This window comes from Onychomys torridus, chromosome 12 (genome assembly GCF_903995425.1).
Source record: "Onychomys torridus chromosome 12, mOncTor1.1, whole genome shotgun sequence".
Taxonomy (NCBI): Eukaryota; Metazoa; Chordata; class Mammalia; order Rodentia; family Cricetidae; genus Onychomys; species Onychomys torridus.
The window spans coordinates 72640298-72662182 of NC_050454.1; the positions used below are offsets into that span (position 1 = coordinate 72640298).

General features: G+C 44.5%; 1 protein-coding gene across 3 annotated transcripts in view; it reads right to left on the bottom strand.

Annotated features, from left to right (window-relative positions):
* Erg (ETS transcription factor ERG) overlaps window positions 1-21885 on the bottom strand; it is a 103916-nt gene that overhangs the window by 15009 nt on the left and 67022 nt on the right. For 2 of the 3 annotated variants that reach the window (XM_036204183.1, XM_036204182.1), the window contains exons 4-5: window positions 5016-5219; window positions 4237-4317 (exon numbers count right to left, since the gene is read on the bottom strand). In XM_036204183.1, the coding sequence (XP_036060076.1) occupies window positions 4237-4317; window positions 5016-5219 (285 nt within the window). Of the gene's footprint in view, window positions 1-2366; window positions 2439-4236; window positions 4318-5015; window positions 5220-21885 lie in introns of all 3 variants that reach the window. The other variant, XM_036204181.1, reaches the window with a different exon arrangement.

Here is a 21885-nt window from a genome sequence, read left to right on the forward strand (position 1 = left end):
CCCACGGGTCATGCACGGCCTGTGGCTGCACTGCTCTCGGGTAAATAAACCTTTGCCCAAGTTTGGTCATAAAAAAATGATGGAAAGAAGGAAGGGAGGGAGGGAGGGAGGGAGGTAGACTGGGGGTGGTAACTCAGAAGTGGGTGACTGGAGGCAGAGGGAAAGGCGGTCAGGTGGGGAGGAAGCATTTGGCAACGGGATCCTGCAAAAAGGATGAGAATACCATCTCATCGGATCTCATGAAACCCAGAAGTCTGGTGGTTTTTCTGGTTTTGTTGATTTTTCTTTTTTCTTGCAGGGACCCTGGTGAAATGGCTCTGGTGTAGAGAAGGTGGGAGAGAGTCTAAATGGACTAGTGACCGGAGCCTGGCTTGCTCTGAGGTACCTACCAGCGTCTGTCCCTCACACTGAATTAGAGACATGAAGTGGATATGGACACACAAAGGACAGGAACGTGGGTCTTTGCCACTAGCCTCTCAAGAAGCCCTGCTGCCCCACCCTGCAGAGGTCCTCTCAGCCTTGCTGGGTGGGTGCCTTTCTTCACAGGCTGCTTCTGTCTGCTCTATTTGAAACTGCCTGCTGCTACCTGTTGCACCCCCTTTGGAGTTTTTAATTGGTTCAGAAAATGAACCTAGACAGTCACACCACCACAAGCAAAGTTGCGACAGGGCCCCTGTCCTGTCTCGCCAACCAACTTACCACAGTGGCTCACAAACCCTGGCCCTGAACTCCAGCCAGCAGCATTCCTGAGGTGGCCTTAAACAAACATAGTTTTTAAATTGGCTAATTAATCTTAAAGGCCAAATGTTCTGCGGGGAGCTTTTACTTATTTTTAGCTATGGGTAGAAGCATTTTTGAAAGAGCCCCGGAATCATTCCTGTCCATTCATACCCTCCCTTGTGTGTCCCACAAGATGCATTTGTAAGTAGCAAGGTCAGAAAGTCCTGGAGCCAGGGAAAGGGCGCGCCTCTACTCTTCATTCTTAATGCTCTTGGTGGTATTCTTTGGGGCCATCTGTGTTAACTGCAGACACTGGGTCTGTTCCATTACTTTACCGGCCTCTAACATGACAGGGGGCTTTAGCTGGGCATTTTCATGTAGTTTCTAGGAACAAAGAAGTAAGCTTTCTCTCCGGCCAGAGAAGCTACAGAGTATGGTCAAAGGTACAAAAGCACTCCAGAAAGTGTCCCTATTACCACCATTCAGCCAGTCCCAGCTCTAATTTGTCTCCCTCCTCCCAAAGGAAGAGCTTCTGAGCCTGGGGACCAGTTCAGCTAGACTCACACAGGCTGGTCATGCAAAAAAGTCATGGAGAGGCAGCCTGGGCTGGGGAACACATGTATGCTGGACCAAGGCAGGAGCCTGGAAAATCAAGGCAGGCGTATGGGAAGTCCACTGTGCTTTCTGGAGCTAGGATCCCCTCAGTGTTCACATCAGCATGAGGAATGCTAACATAGGGTCGTCATGGCCCCCATGAGGGGGCGGTGTTTGTGAGTGTGATATCCCTAGTTCACAGTGTCCTCTCCCTGCCCACTTCCCTGAAGACCTCCTGGTTGTGTTCACATGGGACTGACTCTTTCCACTCCAGGCCTCCAGACTCCAGGCAGCGCCTCTGTTACCTGCTCTAGTGCTTCATCTGATAAGTTCTTGGCTATCTCTGGCTCCAGGTAACACCACTGAATTATCTTCTAGAACTTTGTGCTAACCCTTCCTACCAGCTTCTGCAACTCCCCCTTGCCAGACACAGACAAGGCACTCGACCACCCACAAACCTAGTGGAATGTGCAAGCGAGCTTTTTGAAGAGAGACAGTGCTTGGAGTCTGGTTCAGTTTTCCTTTCCCAGAGGCTAACTCTGTGACTGGCATTGGATAGATGTTTATTTTTACATGAACGATATGTAAATTAATTACCTAAATAAATCATCAGAAAAGACATAAAGTATGACTCTGATGTAAATATTAGATGCTGGATGTTTCCCCTCTGAGAAATAGGAGATAAGAATCAGTCGCTACAGATTTTGGAATTGCTCTCCCCTCAGAAGGGACAGATTGCACATCAATCCTTCCCTTAACTTTATAGTGCAAGGGGCTCCTATCTTAGGCGTTGGCCCAAATATTCAAAGCTACTGCATAAGGCCCTTATCTGTTTCTAACTCCACGGCTTGTCCCCCTCCACAGTGGTCTCTGAATGCAGCAATCCAACTGCATTTTGGTAACACATTAACAGGGACAGGGAAAGGATCGACTGTAAGGCACTGCATTTCAGGTCCAAGACATGCTCCTGGGGTCATGGGTTCCGGTCCTGGGTCTAAGCTGGACATCTGGGAGTCTCTCAATGAAGGAATCACGCAGGGGTGTTAGCGTACCTGGCCTAGTTGTAATTCTTTGCGTAGCTTCGGGATATACTGAAGTATTTGGGAAAATAAAAGCTGCACCCCCTGCAGACAAAAGGAAAGACAAAGTGTGAAGGTCCTTTGTGGTGACTGTTCACCTGAACATCTGTGCTAACCGACCTCACCCTGGAATGTTACCAGAGGCCTTGCGATGTCAGTAGAGTTCTGGGCAGACAGGAGCCCTGGGTCGGACTCGGAACCTGAATGTGAATATAAGTCTCCCGTGTGCTTGAAATATGATGCTTTATTTATTATTTCTTTGTAAGCTTCTTGATGGAGCTGTTTCCCACCAGCAATCTTATTTTATTAAGATTTATTCATGCCATGGCTATTTACTTACTACTAATCGTATATGAGTCACAAAATATCTTAACACATCTTGGAAAGCAGATCTCAGAAACATTATACATACTCTTCCTAACACTCCATGGCGTGTATTCAGAATGAATCCATCTCTCTACTCAAATACATAATTTGGTCATCTCCCCAGATGAGGAAATTTTCCCTTAGGCATTAAGTCCTTAGGAAACTTCATCATCCTTGTCTTTGGACTGCCTCTCTGTGTAGCTACAGTAAAACTCTGAACCTTTGTGGAACATTTAGTCACTGTTTAGAATTTAGAATTTCTAGATGAACATGATGTGAGAATCCCTGTGTAGCTCAGAGGTGTTTCCCAAGAAGGGGACGGCTCTTTGCTAACTTTGGCTACAGGTCATTAGCAGCTTGATTTGTGCGATGCAGACTGAGAAGGAACAGGTTAAAGCATTTCATGGGACGTTAAAAGCATCCTGTTGGGATGCCGAAGACTAAGGCAAACCAGTTGTTTATTATAAATAAAGAACTGAGACTGAGTTCATATGAGATTGGACACTTGAAAATAAAAGGAGAATATTTTGTAAGTTGCTGTCTTGCTCAGCTGGGGAGACCCATGGTCGGGCTGGCTGGCTTGCTTACAATGAGACAGAGCTTTTGTGGCACTTGCTGCTGTCTGCCCTAGCTGGGCCCTGGGAGGACATGGTAGGGAATGGTCCTAGGCTAACCCAGTAGGTGAGCAGCGAGTGGCCATGTATCCACCAGCGACACCATCAGGAGGGGGACATCTGTCCATGGAACACGAGTAACACATTTATCCACAGAGAGCTCCAAGCAAACTGAGAGCAGGAGGGAGGTCAGTCACGATCAAGTGCCTTGGTTAAGCCCTGCTAGACTCTGGCATGCAACAGACACACATGAAGAACCTGGAGTCAGACACAGGAAGGAAGGTGCTGGATTAGGGGCTGATTTTATAGTCTCTGAAGTTCTGGCCAAGTTTCCCTAAGAATAAAGGTTTGCAAAAAAGCATGAAATATTCCTTCCATGGCCCTGTGCAAACATACAAATCTGTGCAGAAGATTAAGTCAAGGCAAGTCCAATAGCCCAAAACTGTCTGAGAAACACCAAGGAGTCCAAGGAAACACTGCTTTAGGAATGGAAATGGAGAACAACAGACCCATGTTGCACGGGGGGGGGGGGGGGGGGGGAGACACACACGACACAGACACCGTATACCAGGGAGCTTTTCATCTCCACCGGCAACAGAACTGGTAGACAGATTGGGACTAACAGTGGGACATGTTGGGGATTTGTACAACTGGTCCAAACACAAAACAAAACAAAAACAAAAATGATCTCATGGCTAAGGAGGTTGTGGTGGAAATAACAGGAAGTGTTCTGATACCCTGCAGCCTCACCGTCCTTCACCTCTGCATCTGCCTTGTAACCTCTAACCTGTGCATTTAATTTGAAAGCATGCAACTGGAGACAGCAGCCTATGCTCGTCCTGGGGTGGGAAAGGCTACATTACCTGTGTTTCTGGCATGCATTAACCGTGGAGAGTTTTGCAAAGCCTTATCCACGTCATCAGAAGTCAAATGTGGAAGGGGAGCTACAAAACAAAACAGAGCCAACGTTGGGATGGAAAGACAGAGAATGACCTTCCTTAAAAACAGAGTCCAAAGAAAAAGAAAGGAAAACATGCCTCCCGACCTTCACCTAGGGGTGCTGGAACTATCTAAACCCCTGACACTGGTGAAGATGTAAACAGGAAAAGGGACGACTTCATACAGGAGAGAAGGGTACCAGGGAGTCACCCCAACCACTTGGGATCCTTTCGGAGCATGCTCAGAGCGGCCATCACTACAGCATGCAGCAATCTTCTGACATGCCTATACTGACCAACATGCTACCTACTCTATCAATAGTGTGTTCAGGTTGGACGGGGGAGGGGCTTCACACAGCTCTCAGGAAGATAACCCCCCATCCTCCCGTCCAGGAGGAGTCTTTTCTGCCTTCTAGTCTGGAACGTCATAGGAACTACTGAGAGTGTGGCTGCTTCTCTCTACAACATTCCATTTTCCTGGCCTTGGAAACGCGGGATGAGGGAGAACACCATTACCTTTTCCCCAGCAGAGACTGTTGTTCGTCTACATCATGAAGCTCTAAGCTCTATTATGTGGTCCTCTCAGGTCAGACATGGGCATTGAGTGAGAGCAAGGGGATGCTGGGGACCACCCGGTCCGAACCTACTGAAGTTGGGCCTGTAACCATGGCAACAAGTAGGGCTCCTGAGGGCGGGCAGCTTACTCTCTCTGAGGTAGTGGAGGTGTGAGAGAAGGATGTCCGCGTTGTAGCTCGGAGTGAGCCTCTGGAAGTCGTCTTTTGTCATCTTGCACAGCTCCTTCCCGTCAATATTCTGAAATAACAAGACGTCCACATCCAGAAGACTGTACTCTTTCACCGCCCATTCCAACCACTGTCGCACATGGTCTGTGCTCCATAGAGTAGGATCTAAAAGGGAATAAAGACAGACTCAGCCATTCCTGAAGGCAAAGCTTCAAGCAGAGGGCACCCCAGTGGAATCACACACCAGCCACAGCCTTAGAACAGCCTCCCTCCCTCCCAGCTCCAGAAGCCCAGGCCTGTGGCCAAGCTCAGTAAGTCACAACAAGAGAAACAGTATTTGGGGGAGTGACAAAAGAGATCTACATCCACAGATCTCCATCCTCAAAGTGAAGCATCCTCCAAGTTGAGGAGAATTTGACCTGCTGCTGCTGTAGCTCAGACAGTTTCCTGTAGATATCTGAGTTCGTTTTAAGTTATTTTCACCTTATTTATTCATTTAAAAATGTACGAGACTAAAAGGCATCCCTTAAAAATTTACTGGTGTGTTTATATAAAAGATGGAATTATTAAACATCATCAAGAGAGTGGTAATTACAGATTACAAAAATATAAATAAGGCTGAGGAGATGGCTCAGTCTGTAAAGTGTCTGCTTTGCAAGTGTGAAGACCTGAGTTCAATTCCCAGAACCTACTTAAGAAAAAAGGTGGGTGTGGTGGCATTCACTTGAAAGCCCAGAGTTGGGGAAACAAAGACAGGTAGATCCCTGGGGCTCATTGGTGAGTCAGCCTACCATATTTGATGAGTTCCAGAAGTCCTCTGGCCTCCACATACATCCCCACATATACACACACATAGACACTCAAGAATAAAATAATAACACTATTTGTGCAAACTACTAACCAGGAAATTTGGAATAAAATATAGGCGACTCAAAACCCTCTTAGAGGCAATGTGGCTCCACTGTCCATGGGTTTTCTCAGAGGGACAAAAAGTGGAAATGGGGACTAGAGATGAAGAGGAAGAATAAAAATGAGACACGGGATAGGGGATAGAAATGGAGGAGGCAGATGAAGAATGGAGATGGGAGGTGTAGATAGAGGATGGAGATGGAGGATGGAGATGGAGGATGGAGATGGAGGATGGAGATGGAGGATGGAGATGAGGGATGGAGATGAAGAATGGAGATGGGAGGTGTAGATAGAGGATGGAGATGAGGGATGGAGATGAGGGATGGAGATGGAGGATGGAGATGGAGGATGGAGATGGAGGATGGAGATGGAGGATGGAGATGGAGGATGGAGATGAGGGATGGAGATGAGGGATGGAGATGGAGGATGGAGATGAGGGATGGAGATGGAGGATGGAGATGGAGGATGGAGATGAGGGATGGAGATGGAGGATGGAGATGAGGGATGGAGATGGAGGATGGAGATGAGGGATGGAGATGGAGGATGGAGATGAGGGATGGAGATGGAGGATGGAGATGAGGGATGGAGATGGAGGATGGAGATGAGGGATGGAGATGGAGGATGGAGATGAGGGATGGAGATGGAGGATGGAGATGGAGGATGGAGATGGAGGATGGAGATGGAGGATGGAGATGAGGGATGGAGATGGAGGATGGAGATGAGGGATGGAGATGGAGGATGGAGATGGAGGATGGAGATGGAGGGATGGAGATGGAGGATGGAGATGGAGGATGGAGATGGAGGATGGAGATGAGGGATGGAGATGAGGGATGGAGATGGAGGATGGAGATGAGGGATGGAGATGAGGGATGGAGATGGAGGATGGAGATGGAGGATGGAGATGAGGGATGGAGATGGAGGATGGAGATGAGGGATGGAGATGAGGGATGGAGATGGAGGATGGAGATGAGGATGGAGATGGAGGATGGAGATGGAGGATGGAGATGGAGGATGGAGATGAGGAATGGAGATGGAGGATGGAGATGAGGGATGGAGATGGAGGATGGAGATGGAGGATGGAGATGGAGGATGGAGATGGAGGATGGAGATGAGGATGGAGATGGAGGATGGAGATGAGGGATGGAGATGAGGGATGGAGATGGAGGATGGAGATGAGGGATGGAGATGGAGGATGGAGATGGAGGATGGAGATGGAGGATGGAGATGGAGGATGGAGATGAGGGTGGAGATGGAGATGGAGGATGGGAGGAGATGGAGGATGGAGATGGAGGATGGAGATGGAGGATGGAGATGGAGGATGGAGATGGAGGATGGAGATGGAGGATGGAGATGGAGGATGGAGATGGAGGATGGAGATGAGGGATGGAGATGAGGGATGGAGATGGAGGATGGAGATGAGGGATGGAGATGAGGGATGGAGATGAGGGATGGAGATGGAGGATGGAGATGAGGGATGGAGATGGAGGATGGAGATGAGGGATGGAGATGAGGGATGGAGATGGAGGATGGAGATGGAGGATGGAGATGAGGATGGAGATGGAGGATGGAGATGGAGGATGGAGATGGAGGATGGAGATGAGGGATGGAGATGAGGGATGGAGATGGAGGATGGAGATGGAGGATGGAGATGGAGGATGGAGATGAGGGATGGAGATGAGGGATGGAGATGGAGGATGGAGATGGAGGATGGAGATGAGGGATGGAGATGGAGGATGGAGATGAGGGATGGAGATGGAGGATGGAGATGAGGGATGGAGATGGAGGATGGAGATGAGAGATGGAAATGGAAGTTGGGTCAGATAGGGGAGAACTGTGAGCACCTTGGTAAGGTAACACTTTACAATGTGGAATTTCAGAGTCATTAGGAATTTCTGAGGCATGGAAAGGTCTTTAATTACAGCAAGCACAGAGACCTCAGGGATGGAAACAGAAGACTCTCTTGGGAGTCAGAGCATGCGTGTTTGGGCTCTGACTCCCCCTCTTACCGGGTGTAAACATTGCCTTCTCTGGAATTAGTCTTATTTTCCTATGGCTAATTAAATGAACTGTTGTGGGAGTTGGGGGGGGGGCGTTAAAAAGTCAATGAATAATGTGTGTGGAAACACTTGGCCAACAGTAACAAACTGGAGAGAAGAAAGCGCCCACACAGAGGGTTTGCATAGTCAACGCTGCTAAAATGAAATAATCAATTTAATTTCCAGGGCTGCCTCTTCCTGTGTACACAAAAGCTTGATTTATCTCTTATTTTAAGAGCCTTTTGGAGGTGCTGCTGTTGAATGAATCATAAGCCAACAAAGATAAGAAACCGTGTGTTCAGTCTCCTCCTGGGAAGCTGGACTGTTTTGGAAACAGCCATGTCGTGTCATTATGGTTCCAAGGACAGCAAAAGAACAAGGACCCATATCATGGGGAAGAGCCAGAGCTCCCCTGCCTTTCCTGTGTCTTGAATCACATGATCAAGTCTATAGGTTTATGAACTCTACTTCAACCAACTGGATCTTGAAATGTATAAGCATACTATCATATAGCGTTCCTGATCATGCTAGTCTTAACCCCTATGTGTAGAAGAGACACATGTGATAAAGACTTTCTATGTCCGGTGAGATACACTTGCTGCCAAGGCTGACAACCTGAGTCTGATCTCCAGGAGCCACATGGTGATGGGGAGAAGTGACTCATCCAAGCTGTCCTCTGACACTCACACACTAGCTGTGGAGCGCTCCCGTCTGCCTGCATAGTAAATGAATTCACATGCAAAAAGAAAAAGAAAAAGAAGACCCTTCTTCTAGTTCCATGAAACAAGATTCTGATCCAGTTAAGTTCATCAGCTGCCAGGAAAATATTAATAGATATTGACTGAAATTAGGAAAAAGACTACTGTGTTGTCATTGGCAGACTGTGCCATCATGAAACACAAGCCGTGGCATGGGCAAACACTTCCAGTTCAAAAGCCCTTCTGGAGAGTAAGATTAAACACAATCAGAACTGATGAAGACTTATCAAGGAGAAGTACTGTGCCTTCGCAACAGAAAAGCCATTCCTACTTATGAAAAATACGGAATATACAATAACATAAAATGTGCCCCCAAGCCATAACTAAGGCCCAGTGTACAGTCTTTGTTAACAAAACCAGGCCTGGGGCAAGTGAGCTAATCTGTACCTAAGATGAACCTAGGAAAAGAGGACTAAACATTTGGCCTCCTGATAGGGCAGAGTCCATTTATAAAGCAGGCCCAGGCGAGAGTGGGAATTTCAGAAGTGCTCAATACCACAAACTGAAATTTGACCCCCAGAGAAGGACTTCCTCAAAGCTGTTTTTGAAACTTTCAAATGTATAATTGATGGCATGCGGTTTATTTTAATCTATCCTCTTGGCGCTAGTTTTTAATTTTATTGCAGTTTGGCAAGAGAGCAAGGTCTATTACAACCCTGACTTTTAACACTCTGGTTTGTTAGCCTTTGTGACGGCAGAGACCAAGGTAACATTTGCAAATGTCCCTTTGCGTGCCTAAAAGCATGTTACCTGTTATGTGCAGAGCTCTAGAACACACATGAACACACACACACACACACACACACACACACACACACACACACACAATTTTGTCACTGACTTACCAATTACTGAGAAAGGTAAATCAAGCTCACACACTAAAATGGATTTGTCGGTTTCCCTCATCGCCATTTATTTATTTTGAGGCTATGTTACTAGGTACATATGTTGTGGGAGCCCATTTTCAGGTTCCTGGTGGCTTTACCCAGCAGGTCCACATAGAGGATGATTAGGGCCACGGGCCTGAGTGCAGATGTCTGCACTTGGCTGTGCTGGGGGAGGAGGTCTTTTGCTCTACCCCTTGGTGTCTCTATAAATGCCCTGGGGCAGAGACAGTCAGGGGCCCAAAAGGTTCCAGGCCCTCTCAAGGCTTTCCTTTATTTTCTATCTGTTTATCTTCGCACTATAAATCCTTCTATCTAATATTTCCTGCTGCTCACACTCAAGAAAACTCTGGGGAGCTGTGGGGTTGGTGGGTAAACACCCCACAGAATGGTGCCATAAACAGGGACTAAAGGGAAAAAAAGGGGGATACTAAAGAGCAAAAACAAGGGGGACTAAAGACAAATGAACAGGAACTAAAGACAAAGTATCAGGGACTTTAAAAAAAAAAAAAGGAAAATAATAGTTTTATTACATTACAGAGTTTCTGGCGAATGTGTGAATCAGCCCTGCCAGTGGAAAGTGGCATGCCAGTGTTATGGGAAAAATAATAATAATAATTGAGGGGCAGGGGTGTTATCCTCAAGAGAAAAGGAAAATGGACTGGAAGGATGTCCAATGCTGCAGCGCAAAATTCTCTTCTGTCAAAATTTTCTATCTTCTATCCCTTTCTCAATTTCTATCTGTGAAAAGTAAGTATAGGGTATAGCGTTGTAATATAGTGTAGGAAAAACTTAGAAGTGTAAGATCGTGTAGAAAAAAATAGGGCAACTAGACAGAAAAACTCTTCAATTTTCTAACTTTGGGGGCTATGAATGCAAACTGAAAAATATCTTTTTTTGAGCTTTACGGGTATTAAAAATCTCTTCTTTGAGCTTATGGGGAAGAAAACGTTCCTATGGAAGCTTTTGACTGGCCAGCGTCTCTGAGTTGGAGTGCATGTCAGGGATACCAGGGTTCCTGCAGTTGCACACTTCCTGGAGCACAGAGCTGAGGCAGGAAGGTGCAGGACCCAGGGGAAGATTGCCAATGAACAAACAAAGCTAAAGCCGGTGGGAACAGCACAGTTGTCCTCTTTCCTACAAGTCCCTGGTTGATAGGTCCACAGCTGCAAAAAGAAATCTGAGAAAAGCTTCCTACCAGAGAAAGGACCTTTCTGGGAAAGCGGGAAAGCTGAACTGTGTCTGAAGCAGTTGTGCTGCTGAGTCAGAACGCTGTCTGGGGAAAGAGTCCAGCCAGGGCAGAACAGAACTATCCAGGAGTAAAGCTTCTCTGTCAGAGAAAGCATGTCTTTGAGAAAAGCTTTGTTTCAACTGACTCCAGGTGAGATGAGGGAGTGTAGCTAGCCCTAAGGGGTTGACTGCCTCTGGCATAACCTCTGTCCTTGAGCACCCAGACAAGCACAACCCACAGGGGGACTCAGCCAGGTGAAGGCCTGAGGGAAAAACACCTGTCCTAATGTGAGCTTAGATATGGCAAAAACCTCCCTTGCTAAGCTTTATTTATGAACACAAACCTCAGACCCCGAAAACAGAAACGGACTAAAGCCCCTACCTTCAGAAGCAAAAAAGCTGTCACTGTGGCGTTAGGAAATGTTTCTGGGGCAGAAGGGATAAATTGAGACCAAACTGGGAACTGTCTGGGAGAAAGACTCTGAAGAAAGAGAAGGGACAGATTCCTCCCCAGAAAATGCATGACCTGAAAAAGCTGCTAGAGTTTGAGGCAGATTGGGGGGAAGCCCCTACCTCCAAAGGCAGCTAGCAGAGGTACAGAGCCGCAGACAGATACCTGAAGCTCTGCATCTAGGGGTGGGTGGGGGTGGGGCAGGGGGGTGGTGGAAACAAGCAAAATGAGAATAAAATCAGTGGGAGAAAAATCTCTCCGAAGGAGCTATGGAAAAGCTGGTGTAAGTGTTTTTGTTTTTCACTGACTGGCTAAGGCAAACACAAGCCCCTAGGAAAGTTGCTATCTGAAATGCCAGCCTCAATGAGTGCTAAGGAGGCAGGTGCAGTTCTGATGGGTCCAGTGTCTAATGAAGGAGAGACACCTGTTAAAGCCAGCTGAGGAGAGAATAGAAATCTCCCAATGTCCCATAACTGAAAACTTAAAACTCTTGGTTCAAATCTCTTCTTGCAAAAGCAAAAACTTCATCTGATAAAGGTACTGGAAGTTGACTCCCGGACCCAAAAAGAACTATGGGAAATGGAGTCCATAAGCTAGCTCTTAACAGTGAGCTGACGAAGAGAAATGCATTCTGGGAAATGTAGTTTTTCAGCTAAAGACAATACTGTCCAAAAACTTTTCAGCTCAGAATGAAGTTTCTTGTCAAAGCAAAACTAGAAAGCTTAATCTTACCTCTTGAGAACTCAGATCAGAAAAAAAGCTACCTATAAGAGCAAACTAGCCACTTTAAAATCATTAAAAAAGCAAGAGAAAGTAGTTCATACACTGAACATTGTTTTAGATCTGAAGAAACTTATGGGAAAATAAAGTTATTTGCCTTTTGAACAAACAGCCGGCAATGAATGATTACTTTGCAAATCTAATAAGGAGACAAGGAAACAGGCATTCAAAAAAAATGACTGCTTTATAGACTGGAAACAAACTTCAGAAAATCTAGCTGTCTTAAAAAAATAGTTGCTTCACCTGAAAATTCCTTATAAGAAATCAATACTAAATATCACAGCTGCTAGTAATAAGATCAGGAGTTCAAGCTAATGAAGTAAAAATACTAAATCCTGAAAGTGTTATTTCTCAGAGTAAGCTAATGAAGGATACGTTTCATGAAAGAACATCTATGTTCTTGACTCCTTTGAATAGTAACAGTTTTGGTGAAAATATTGGAACTAACGACAATCAAGTCAAAATGTTTCAACAAATTCAAGACGCTATTCACAAAAGAAAGCTGCCATGCTTTGTGGGCCATATTAGAGCTCACTCCAATCTTCCTGGTCCTTTAGCCTGAGGGTAATGCAATGGCTGATAAGTTAACAAAGATAGTAGCATTATCCCAGGTGGAAATGGCTCAACAGTCGCATGCTCTTCATTATTCAAACAGCAAAAGCTTAAGAAAGCAATTCAATCTTACCAAAGAAGCAGCTTGTCAAATAGTTAAACAATTTGGGATATGTCCAAATTATTTTCCTGTCCCTCACTTAGGGGTAAACCCTCAAGGTCTTCTTCCTAATCATCTGTGGCAAATGGATGTTACTCATATTGCAGAATTTGGCAAATTAAAATATGAACATGTGACCATTGACACTTATTCAGGATTTTAATGGATAGTGCACAGTCTGAGGAAGCTACAAAACATGTAATTATGCACTGCTTGAAGTGTTTTTCATGCATGGGTGTACCAAAAATTATTAAAACTGATAATGGTTCTGGATATAGTAGTAAAGCATTTCAACAGTTTTGTACCCAATGGGAAATCGTACATAAAACAGGTATTCCTTATAATCCTGAGGGACAAGGTATTGTAGAAAGGGCTCATAGCAGTCTTAAAACACAACTTCAAAAAACAGAAATAAAAAGGAAGAAATTTACCCTCAATCGCCACATAATGCATTAAATCGTGCTCTTTTTGTTCTGAACTTTTCGAATATGAATGTCCGTGAGCAGTCTGCCACAAACAGATTTTGGCACAATGGCATCCAAGTGACTTTTGATCAAGAAAATGGGATCTCAGGATTATGGAAAGGTCCCGATCCTGTTTTAATATGGGGTCAAGGACATGTTTGTGTTTTTTCACAAGAGGAGAATGAAGCTTGGTGGTTAGGGAGCATCTGTTAAGGAGCATGGAACTAAGGAAAGTCAGCTCCAATGACATTCCTATAAAGGAACCAGAATGACTGTTGGGGATTTAGCTCAGTGGTAGAGCACTTGCCTAGCAAGCGCCAGGCCCTGGGTTCGATCCTCAGCTAAAATAAAATAAAGTAAAATAAAATAAAATAAAATAAAATAAAATAAATAAAGGAACCAGAATGAAAGTGGCTAGATTAGTGTTTCTGAGGTTTTGTCACTGGTTAATGCAAACAGTGAGGAAAATAGAGTTCGGAGCTGTGCTGCTTTGGGCTTTACTAGCTCCTTTAGAAAAATACTTTATATCACCTAATAGCTGTGCAGTATTTTGCGAAGAGCTTTACAGCAACTAAATATGGTAATTTCACCCTCAGCATGAAGTGAAGTTTTTCCATAGAACAAACCAAAAGTACTGCTGTACTAGAAATGTTTGTCTGAATTGAAGCTGAGGTCTGTGAAAAATCAATGCAACACTGAAAAACCTGAGCTAACATAAAAACCGGTGTGGTTTAGAATGCTACTGCACCTAAAAAGATCTCTGTGAGAACAAAAGTTGCAGAGACGCTTGTTTGAACTAAAATTGTTAACTGCAAAAAGTTTTGATTGTAAAATGTCTCTTCATATTTGGAAGTGAAAGCCTGATACCAGAATTTACTTTTTTTGAACTTTTCGAACTTAAAGAGATAAAACTACAAAAAGACTTTGGTTATGGATTTCTTCATATTTGGAAGGCTAGTACCACAATTTATCCTTTGAATTTTGGGACTTAAATGAACAATAGTGATATCATTGCAATGGGATAATTGGGTTTACTTATAGTAATGACTTAGGAACTGTTTTCTAGAGTTATTTGTGTTAAAAATGGAACTGTTTAAATGAAGAAATTTATTGTTTCTACCTAGAGTCAAGATGCAATTTTATGTATGCATATATGCTTTATTAACTGGTGATTCATGAATTGTTTTATGGAACTGTTTATGTAAAAATGGAATTACTTTTGGAACCGGTTTTGTGTTGCAAATGGAACTGTTTAAATGGAAAAATTTGGGTTTTCTAACTAGGCTTGAGACTTTGCTTAAAAAAATTATAAAGAAAAGGGAGAGTTAATATTCCTTAGTCTATTTAATTTAAAATCTTGTTGTTTGAGTGGATTAATGTCATGTTTTGTTAATAAGAAATGCAAATGGGGTATATTAAGAGACTACTTTTAAAGTGTAAAGAGTTTTATTAAGAAACTGCTTTTTAATGTTTTGCAAAGTTTTCTAAGTGTTAATGGTTAGATTGAAAATATTGCTTTTCAATATGGGTTTGTAGGAACTGTATGAGTTTGGGTTTCCTTCTAACTAGGTTTGAGGTTATTTTAAAAAATTATAAAAGGAGGAGTTATGAGTGAATTAAGGTTGAATGTATGTTTGCAGAAATTACGCTTAACCTATTGATATTAATGCACCCTGGTTTTGTGGAGTTAAGGAAATATTTAAGTTTGAGAATACATCAGAAGTTTTTTCTATGTTAGCAAGAAAAATCAAATTATTAAGAGTTAAAGTTGTAAGACTGAGAAAATTGTTAACTATATATAGCACCATTTATTTTAATTCCAATGGTTCTGTTAAGAGTTTTGAGGTGTATGATTGGGAGAATTGTGACTATGTATAGCAATATTTATGTTAACCTGTTAATGGTAATGATGAAATTAAGAGATTCTTTAAGTTTGCGATTGCATTAAGTTTTTGGTTAAGAAGGGGCTTGTGCAGCTAAGACTGCTGTAGTCACCTTGGACCTAATCCAAAAGAGAAATGCCATCTTTATCATCCTCTACTCCCATACTGGGAGGTATAACAGCTATGGAGATTGCTGTAAGCTATTAATGTGTTATTTATATATTAAGAAAGTGGGGCCTGTGGGAGCCTGTTTTCGGGTTCCTCCTGGCTTCACCCAACAGGTCCGCATAGAGGATGATTAGGACCATGGGCCTGAGAGCAGGTGTCTGAGATGGTCTGCACTTGCCTGTGCTGGGGGAGGTGGTCTTTTGCTCTACCCCTTGGTGTCTCTATAAATACCCTGGGGCAGAAACAGTCGGGGCCATTGGAAAAGGTTCCAGGCCCTCTCGAGGCTATCCTTTATTTTCTATCTGTTTATCTTTGCAATATAAATCCTATCTAGTATTTCCTGCTGCTCACACCCAAGAAAACTCTGGGGAGCTGTGGGATTGGTGGGTGGATGCCCCACAATGTTTATCATCATTATGCCTTTCCTATGAATTCAATATCATAATAAACGTCCGTCATCCCCAATAAGGCTTTCTGTCCAAAATATTATTTGTCAATGTTTTAATTTTTCTCAGATTCTTGTTAGTAAACGGCTGGAATGAGACATATTAATGAAAAACTATCCAACGTTTTAGTGTGTGTGTAAATGTATTTATAATCATGTGTAGCACATATTGCTTTGGGTAAGTTATTTTATTACTCCCTCTAGATTTTATACTTTGATGCTTTGCTAGCTCTTTTTCTGCCCCCATCCTAGGCTCTAATTTTACTCATTATTTTATGTGCATAGGTGTCCCTTTCAACATGTTATGCACCACGTGTGTGCAGTGCCAATGGAGACCAGAAGAGGGCATTAGGCTCCCTGGAATTAAGAGCTACAGCAGCTGTGAGCCTCCATCTGATGCTGGGAACTGAACTAGGTCTTCTGCAAGAGCAGCCAGTGCTCTTAACCACTGTGAACCATTGTTTTAACCTAAAACTGATCTATTTCTATCTATTTTATTCCCTCTGCTTTGGCCCTTTCCATGCTATTTCTCTTATTTCCTGTTATTATTTAAAATAAATGTAAAGTTTTATTATCAAGGGTTTTTTTTCCTCAGGTAACGAAAGGAACATAGATAGCTTCATCTCCAATCCCTTCTCCCAAAGATAACATTGCCATTCCACCTGTCCCTACACCCCATCTAGGAGACTCTGATGGTTGTTGACACACCCTAGAATAACCTGGGAGGAGATTCCCAATGAAGAATTATCTGCTGGGTTGGCCCATGAGTGTATCAATGAGAAACTGTACTAATTAAGTGGATCTGGGAAGTCCCGGCCCCCTCAGGGTAGCACCATTCCCGAGGCAGGGATTCCCGAACAGTATACGAGTAGAGAAACAGTGTTGAGCATAAGCAAGCTACATGTGTGCATTTCTCTCTGCTCCTGACTGTGGATGTGACATGACAGCCATCTCAAACTCCTGCCACTGTGACCAAGGTGGTGAACTGAAACCCTCCTAAGTTACTTTTGCTGCCAGCAGCATAAGTGAAACCAGGAAGAGACTATGCTTGTTACTTTGAACCCATCTTCCTTTAGATTTATACTTAACCAACTTCTGGTTAAGGTCCATTTTTAAAACTTATTTTCCTGAAGTGAGGGACAGTTAGCAATTAATTTTGCTTGAAAATCTAATTCCACCCTCAGTTAATATAGTAAATTCAACTAATTCGATAGCTTCCTGTGTATTCTCACAATGATTCTCTTCTTCACTTAGAAACCTCTTGGAAAAGGCCATTGCAGAATCTCCTCAATTCAGCAGACTCCACTGTGTCATCCCCCCCCCCAGCTCTTCTTGGGTGTTTTTATTGGTGTCATATGGGGTTAAGAGTTGTGTGGGAATCACAAAACCCTGGGCTAGAATTCTGGCTTTTCCACAGCACTGGCCTGAGCATCCAGGGCAGCTAACTCCCTTGGCGTTGTGAGTTTTGCTTCCCCAGAGGGGTGAGAACAGTGACCACTCCCTGCCTCTTATCTTGGCAGGGCCTCACCATTTCCAGAAGCACTGGGTCTGAGTGCTTAACAATCATGTGTACACAGTAGGTGTCAGCTGTCATCATCTTATTTTGTAAAATTTCAGGCTTACATATAACCCCATGCAATTTCCTCAACCACCATCCAGCTACTAACTTCACAGATGAACAGTGACTTCAGGGTTTCAGTTCTCAGTTGTGTGGTGGTTTAGGTGGTGGGGTTGGCATAGCAGGAGTTCACACAGAAACATGACATAATGGGCAAGGCCGCCAGGAGAGCATGGTGGGGTGCAGGGAGACAAAGAAAGATGAGGACTGATTATAGGTTTTGTTTGTTAACCAATGGGTTCTTTGCAGACCTGGGCATTGGCTCTGGCCCCACTCAGATGGGCAGGTGACTCTGGGACGGTGCCTTCATCTCTCTGCGTATTTACTTTCTTGTGTTTAAAGGGATACATTGAACTGTCATTTCCAACCACCATGCAACTCTCCTGATTCTCTGATTCCCGCTTAATGAGTGACAGTTACCGTCAGCTCAACAACTTGCCTTTACCGTCTCTGCCGCAGCTCTGCCGATTAGGATGCCTCAGGCACTTTGCACAACTTACAACCTAGTCACATATAAGTAACATATGCCGGTGTGATGAAAATGTGTTGTGCTGTCAGAACCGCCCCCCCTGGAGGGTGAGGAGTGGGCAGGGTGGGATTCCAGTCCTAGTCACCTGTCTGGTCCCTGGTCCAGCTCAGCAATATCATTTTCAGGGATGGTCATGTCAGTCCTTTATCACGCTGAGAACTCCAAACCCTGCCACACGAAGCCACCGAGGAGTCCCCAGCAATCTGCTGCTGCTTCCCCCAGGTTGACTCCAGTGTCACTCGGCCTTTTCACAACACCAGCCTGCCGAAGGCCTGGGCCACAACTGCGCAGCCTCTCCCAGGACACTGCTTTGAGGAATCTGCTGGGAGAAGCTTGCCTCTCCTCTAAAACAACTTTTTGCTTTCCCAAATGGCACTTTTTATCTTGACTACCAGGAAGCTAAAAGCCACACTAGAGGCTTAACGACAGCATCTTGGCCAAACCTGTCACCAGCACGACTTCGTTCCCCCTTCATGTACTTTTAGTTCTCCATGTGTGTTTTAAGTGCACGGCACTGAATCTGAATCTTGATTCCATCAGTAGTGGGGGTCATACTTCCGTGGCCAATAGTTTACAGCTCATAAAGCATCTCCAATCTATTTTAGAATTAAATGTCTTTGTCTCTATTTATATAAGCATATACCTGCCTTACGGAATGTGGTGTGAAACAAAAATGTGATAAGAAAGGATTGGTCAGATGTCATAAGAGCAGCAATTTGCTAGAGAATTATTGAGCACATAGATGGGAGCACTGAAAAGAGGTCTGGAAGGAGAAGCAGAGTTTGTCAGCAGAGGCAGGAAGAGGGTACCACAGCTGCACAAAGGGCACAGGACAGGCTCTGGGGCTGAAGCTGCGAGGTATGCACAGCAACATGCCTGGGACGGGGACAGCCGAGGAACAGGAAAGAAGCTGAGGGAAACCGAGGAGGCTGAGGAAAAAGGATCGTGATAGCTGGAAGTGGGGCTTTCACAGCCTGTCTTTTACAATGCCCCTCTTTGCTCCGATGTTCTAGAATACTCATCAGTCATTTGAGCTCTCATACATTCTCCTGTCACCCACCTGAGTGGGCACGGCGACCTCAGCGCTCTTTGACCGTCTCCTAAGAGCCTGGTATCTGAGCAATGGATGCTCAGTGGACACTTCCATGGAAGGGCTGGGTAAGATGCAATGCCAGGGCTTTCCACCATGAGTGTTTGGAGACGGAGAAGAAAGAACAGTCTCATAGGAGCCTTTGTCCACAGTGATGGAACACAGGAAAAGCTTGGAGAATGCAGAGCAAGGGAAGATGTGGGTGTGGCCACTCAATCTCTGAGATACCGATATCAAAGGGTTTGAACCGATTGTTTTAAAAACCAAAACTAAAATGTTGGAAAAAAAAAGAGTTGTTTGAAGAGCTCAACATTTTAGCACCTATTTTAGGGAATAAACAAAGAATCTTTCAAAAATGCTACACACTGCTAAAACCAGAGGTCCTATTGCATTTGTTCAGCATTTTGCAACATTTAAGAATGTCATGAAGACTGTGACCTTGCCCTCCTCTGTAGCTGCGCACTCCATTAGCACATCTTGGTATACACCACCAATAATGAAATAGCAGCCTTGATTCCACACACTTCTAAGAATCACAAAGGCATGCCGGCCGGTGGTGATGCACGCCTTTAATCCCAGTACCTAGGAGGCAGAGGCAGGTGGATCTCTGTGAGTTCAAGGCCAGCCTGGTCCACAGAGTGAGTTCCAGGACAGTCATGGCTACACAGAGAAACCCTGTCTCAAAAAAACCAAAACAACAAACCAACACAAACAAAGAAGAATCACAGGCACACCATCACACAGAGGACACTTGTGAGATGTGCAATGCATATATTATCTATAATATCAGCTCTGTGGGTAGCAGGAATCTACTGTTTCTACACACTGATCTGTGGCCACAGCCTTGGAAACACCTGGAAATCAAACTTCTGAGTTAAACCTACTAGATTCGGGCTGTTGTTAGGAACCAAGAAAAGGAGCCAGCACTGGTTTGGGGCTTGGTGTCATCTGTCACCAGGGAAATCTGAGCTGACACAAAATGGAGCTGAGGAATGCTCTTTTCCCAGACTAGAGACACAGAACCATCATTCTGGGTTCAGTCCACACATTACCTGAGCTGTTCAGCACTTCATTACAAAGTGGGCTTTGGTTTGGTTTTTGCCAGTGCAGGTGTTCCGAGCAAGCTCAAAACAGGTGAGGCTAAGCTAGTGAGTTTACTAGAGGAATATAGTAAATGTATTTGTTACAAACAGTATCTCAATTTATAATGAACTGATTGTTATGCACTCTCATAGCTAGTAGAGGAATGCACACATGTTCATGTTTACACAGATACCATGTGTACCACACGTGTCTCCTTTGATGTTAAATTCTGTTTTGTCCACACCTCATTCCTTATTCTAAGGTTGAATCTATCTTGCTTTTGAATATGTCTGTACATATGATATTTCTTCAATTCACTTTGCCACAAGAAGCGGTGTACGACGGGCGGTGTTGGTGCACGCCTTTAATCCCAGCACTCGGGAGGCAGAGGCAGGCAGATCTCTGAGTTCGAGGACAGCCTGGTCTACAGAGTGAGATCCAGGAAAGGCGCAAAGCTACACAGAGAAACCCTGTCTCGAAAAACCAAAAAAAAACCAAAAAAACAAAAAAAAAAAATGGGCAGTGTAAATATACCTGATCATGGTATATCCATCCATAGGAACATGCTTATGATTACTCCTCACAAATATTTCCTGAGCTTCTAAGCTCTTGGGTGGGTCTCAAGGTCAGAATTAATGGGATAACTTTTCAAAATGAACTCTAACAGTTCTAGAGTGCAGAGTTGCCAAGCCCTGCGTTTGAACTTAGTTTCTGTCTCTGTCTCCCTCTTTGTCTCTCTCTGATCTCTCTGATATGAATGTCAGCATGTAGTGATGGAAAGAGCAAATGCTTGAGAGCAGTTAAGGCTTCAGTTAACATTGTTGTACCAGGCACTACATCTAACCAGCAGGAGTTTCTGGAACCAGTCAGACTCAGATCTGGTGACTTCAATGTGTAGAGCTCTCCATACTCCAAAGGTGCCTGAGTGAGATCTCTAGAAATCCTGTGCTGCTGTTGAGGGGATGGATAGACTAGCTGCTGCTGCTGCTGCTGTGTTTGTGTGTGTGTGTGTGTGTGTGTGTGTGTGTGTGTGTGTGTGTGCGGATACATGTGAACACACATACCTGGAGCTTGACCAATAACTGAAAAATTCACAACTTGCAAAATCGCCCACAGCTCCCTCTCTTACCAACACCATTAACTGAAAAACTGCCTGCACTGGCATGGGGCAACCCAAAGAGGGGACAGATGAGAGAACGCTTCCTTCAGAATGAAGAAACAGCCCTCTACCCGATGCCAACTGGAACCCATCTGCAGAAGCCACCTTCAGTCTGTCCAGCCAGCGCTGAACAAGCGCCTATGAATAATAAGACCTGCTGACACTCTGACTTGACCAGACTGTTTCCTCACCTCATTTTCCCATGTGGAAAGACACAAGACTGGCCTCACTCAAAGAGACTTTGATAACATTGAAGCACCCCGATGATATCTCAGAAATACAAGGTGGCCCAGTGCAGCACCACCCGTCATGATTCTACAAGACAAGATGGGCGTTTCAGGCAGGCCTCTGCTCAGCTTGGTCCTCTATCTTACATGATTGAGACTTTGCCCCAGATGAAGAAATGAAGTTTTTAAGGAGGAAGGCAAAGAGGCAGGTGGTCTAGGGTGGGCTCCCCTTGGGTTTCTACTTCCTCTTGTTTACATCCAGCCAATGCCCCCCTTGTCCTTCTACCCACACTCAGTCTCTGGTGCAGCGGGCACACATAAAGAGCAGAGCCCAGGGTATGCATTTCTACCCATGAGAAATGCCCCCATGAGAAGGAACACTGGCAAGCAAGGTGACTTCAGAGT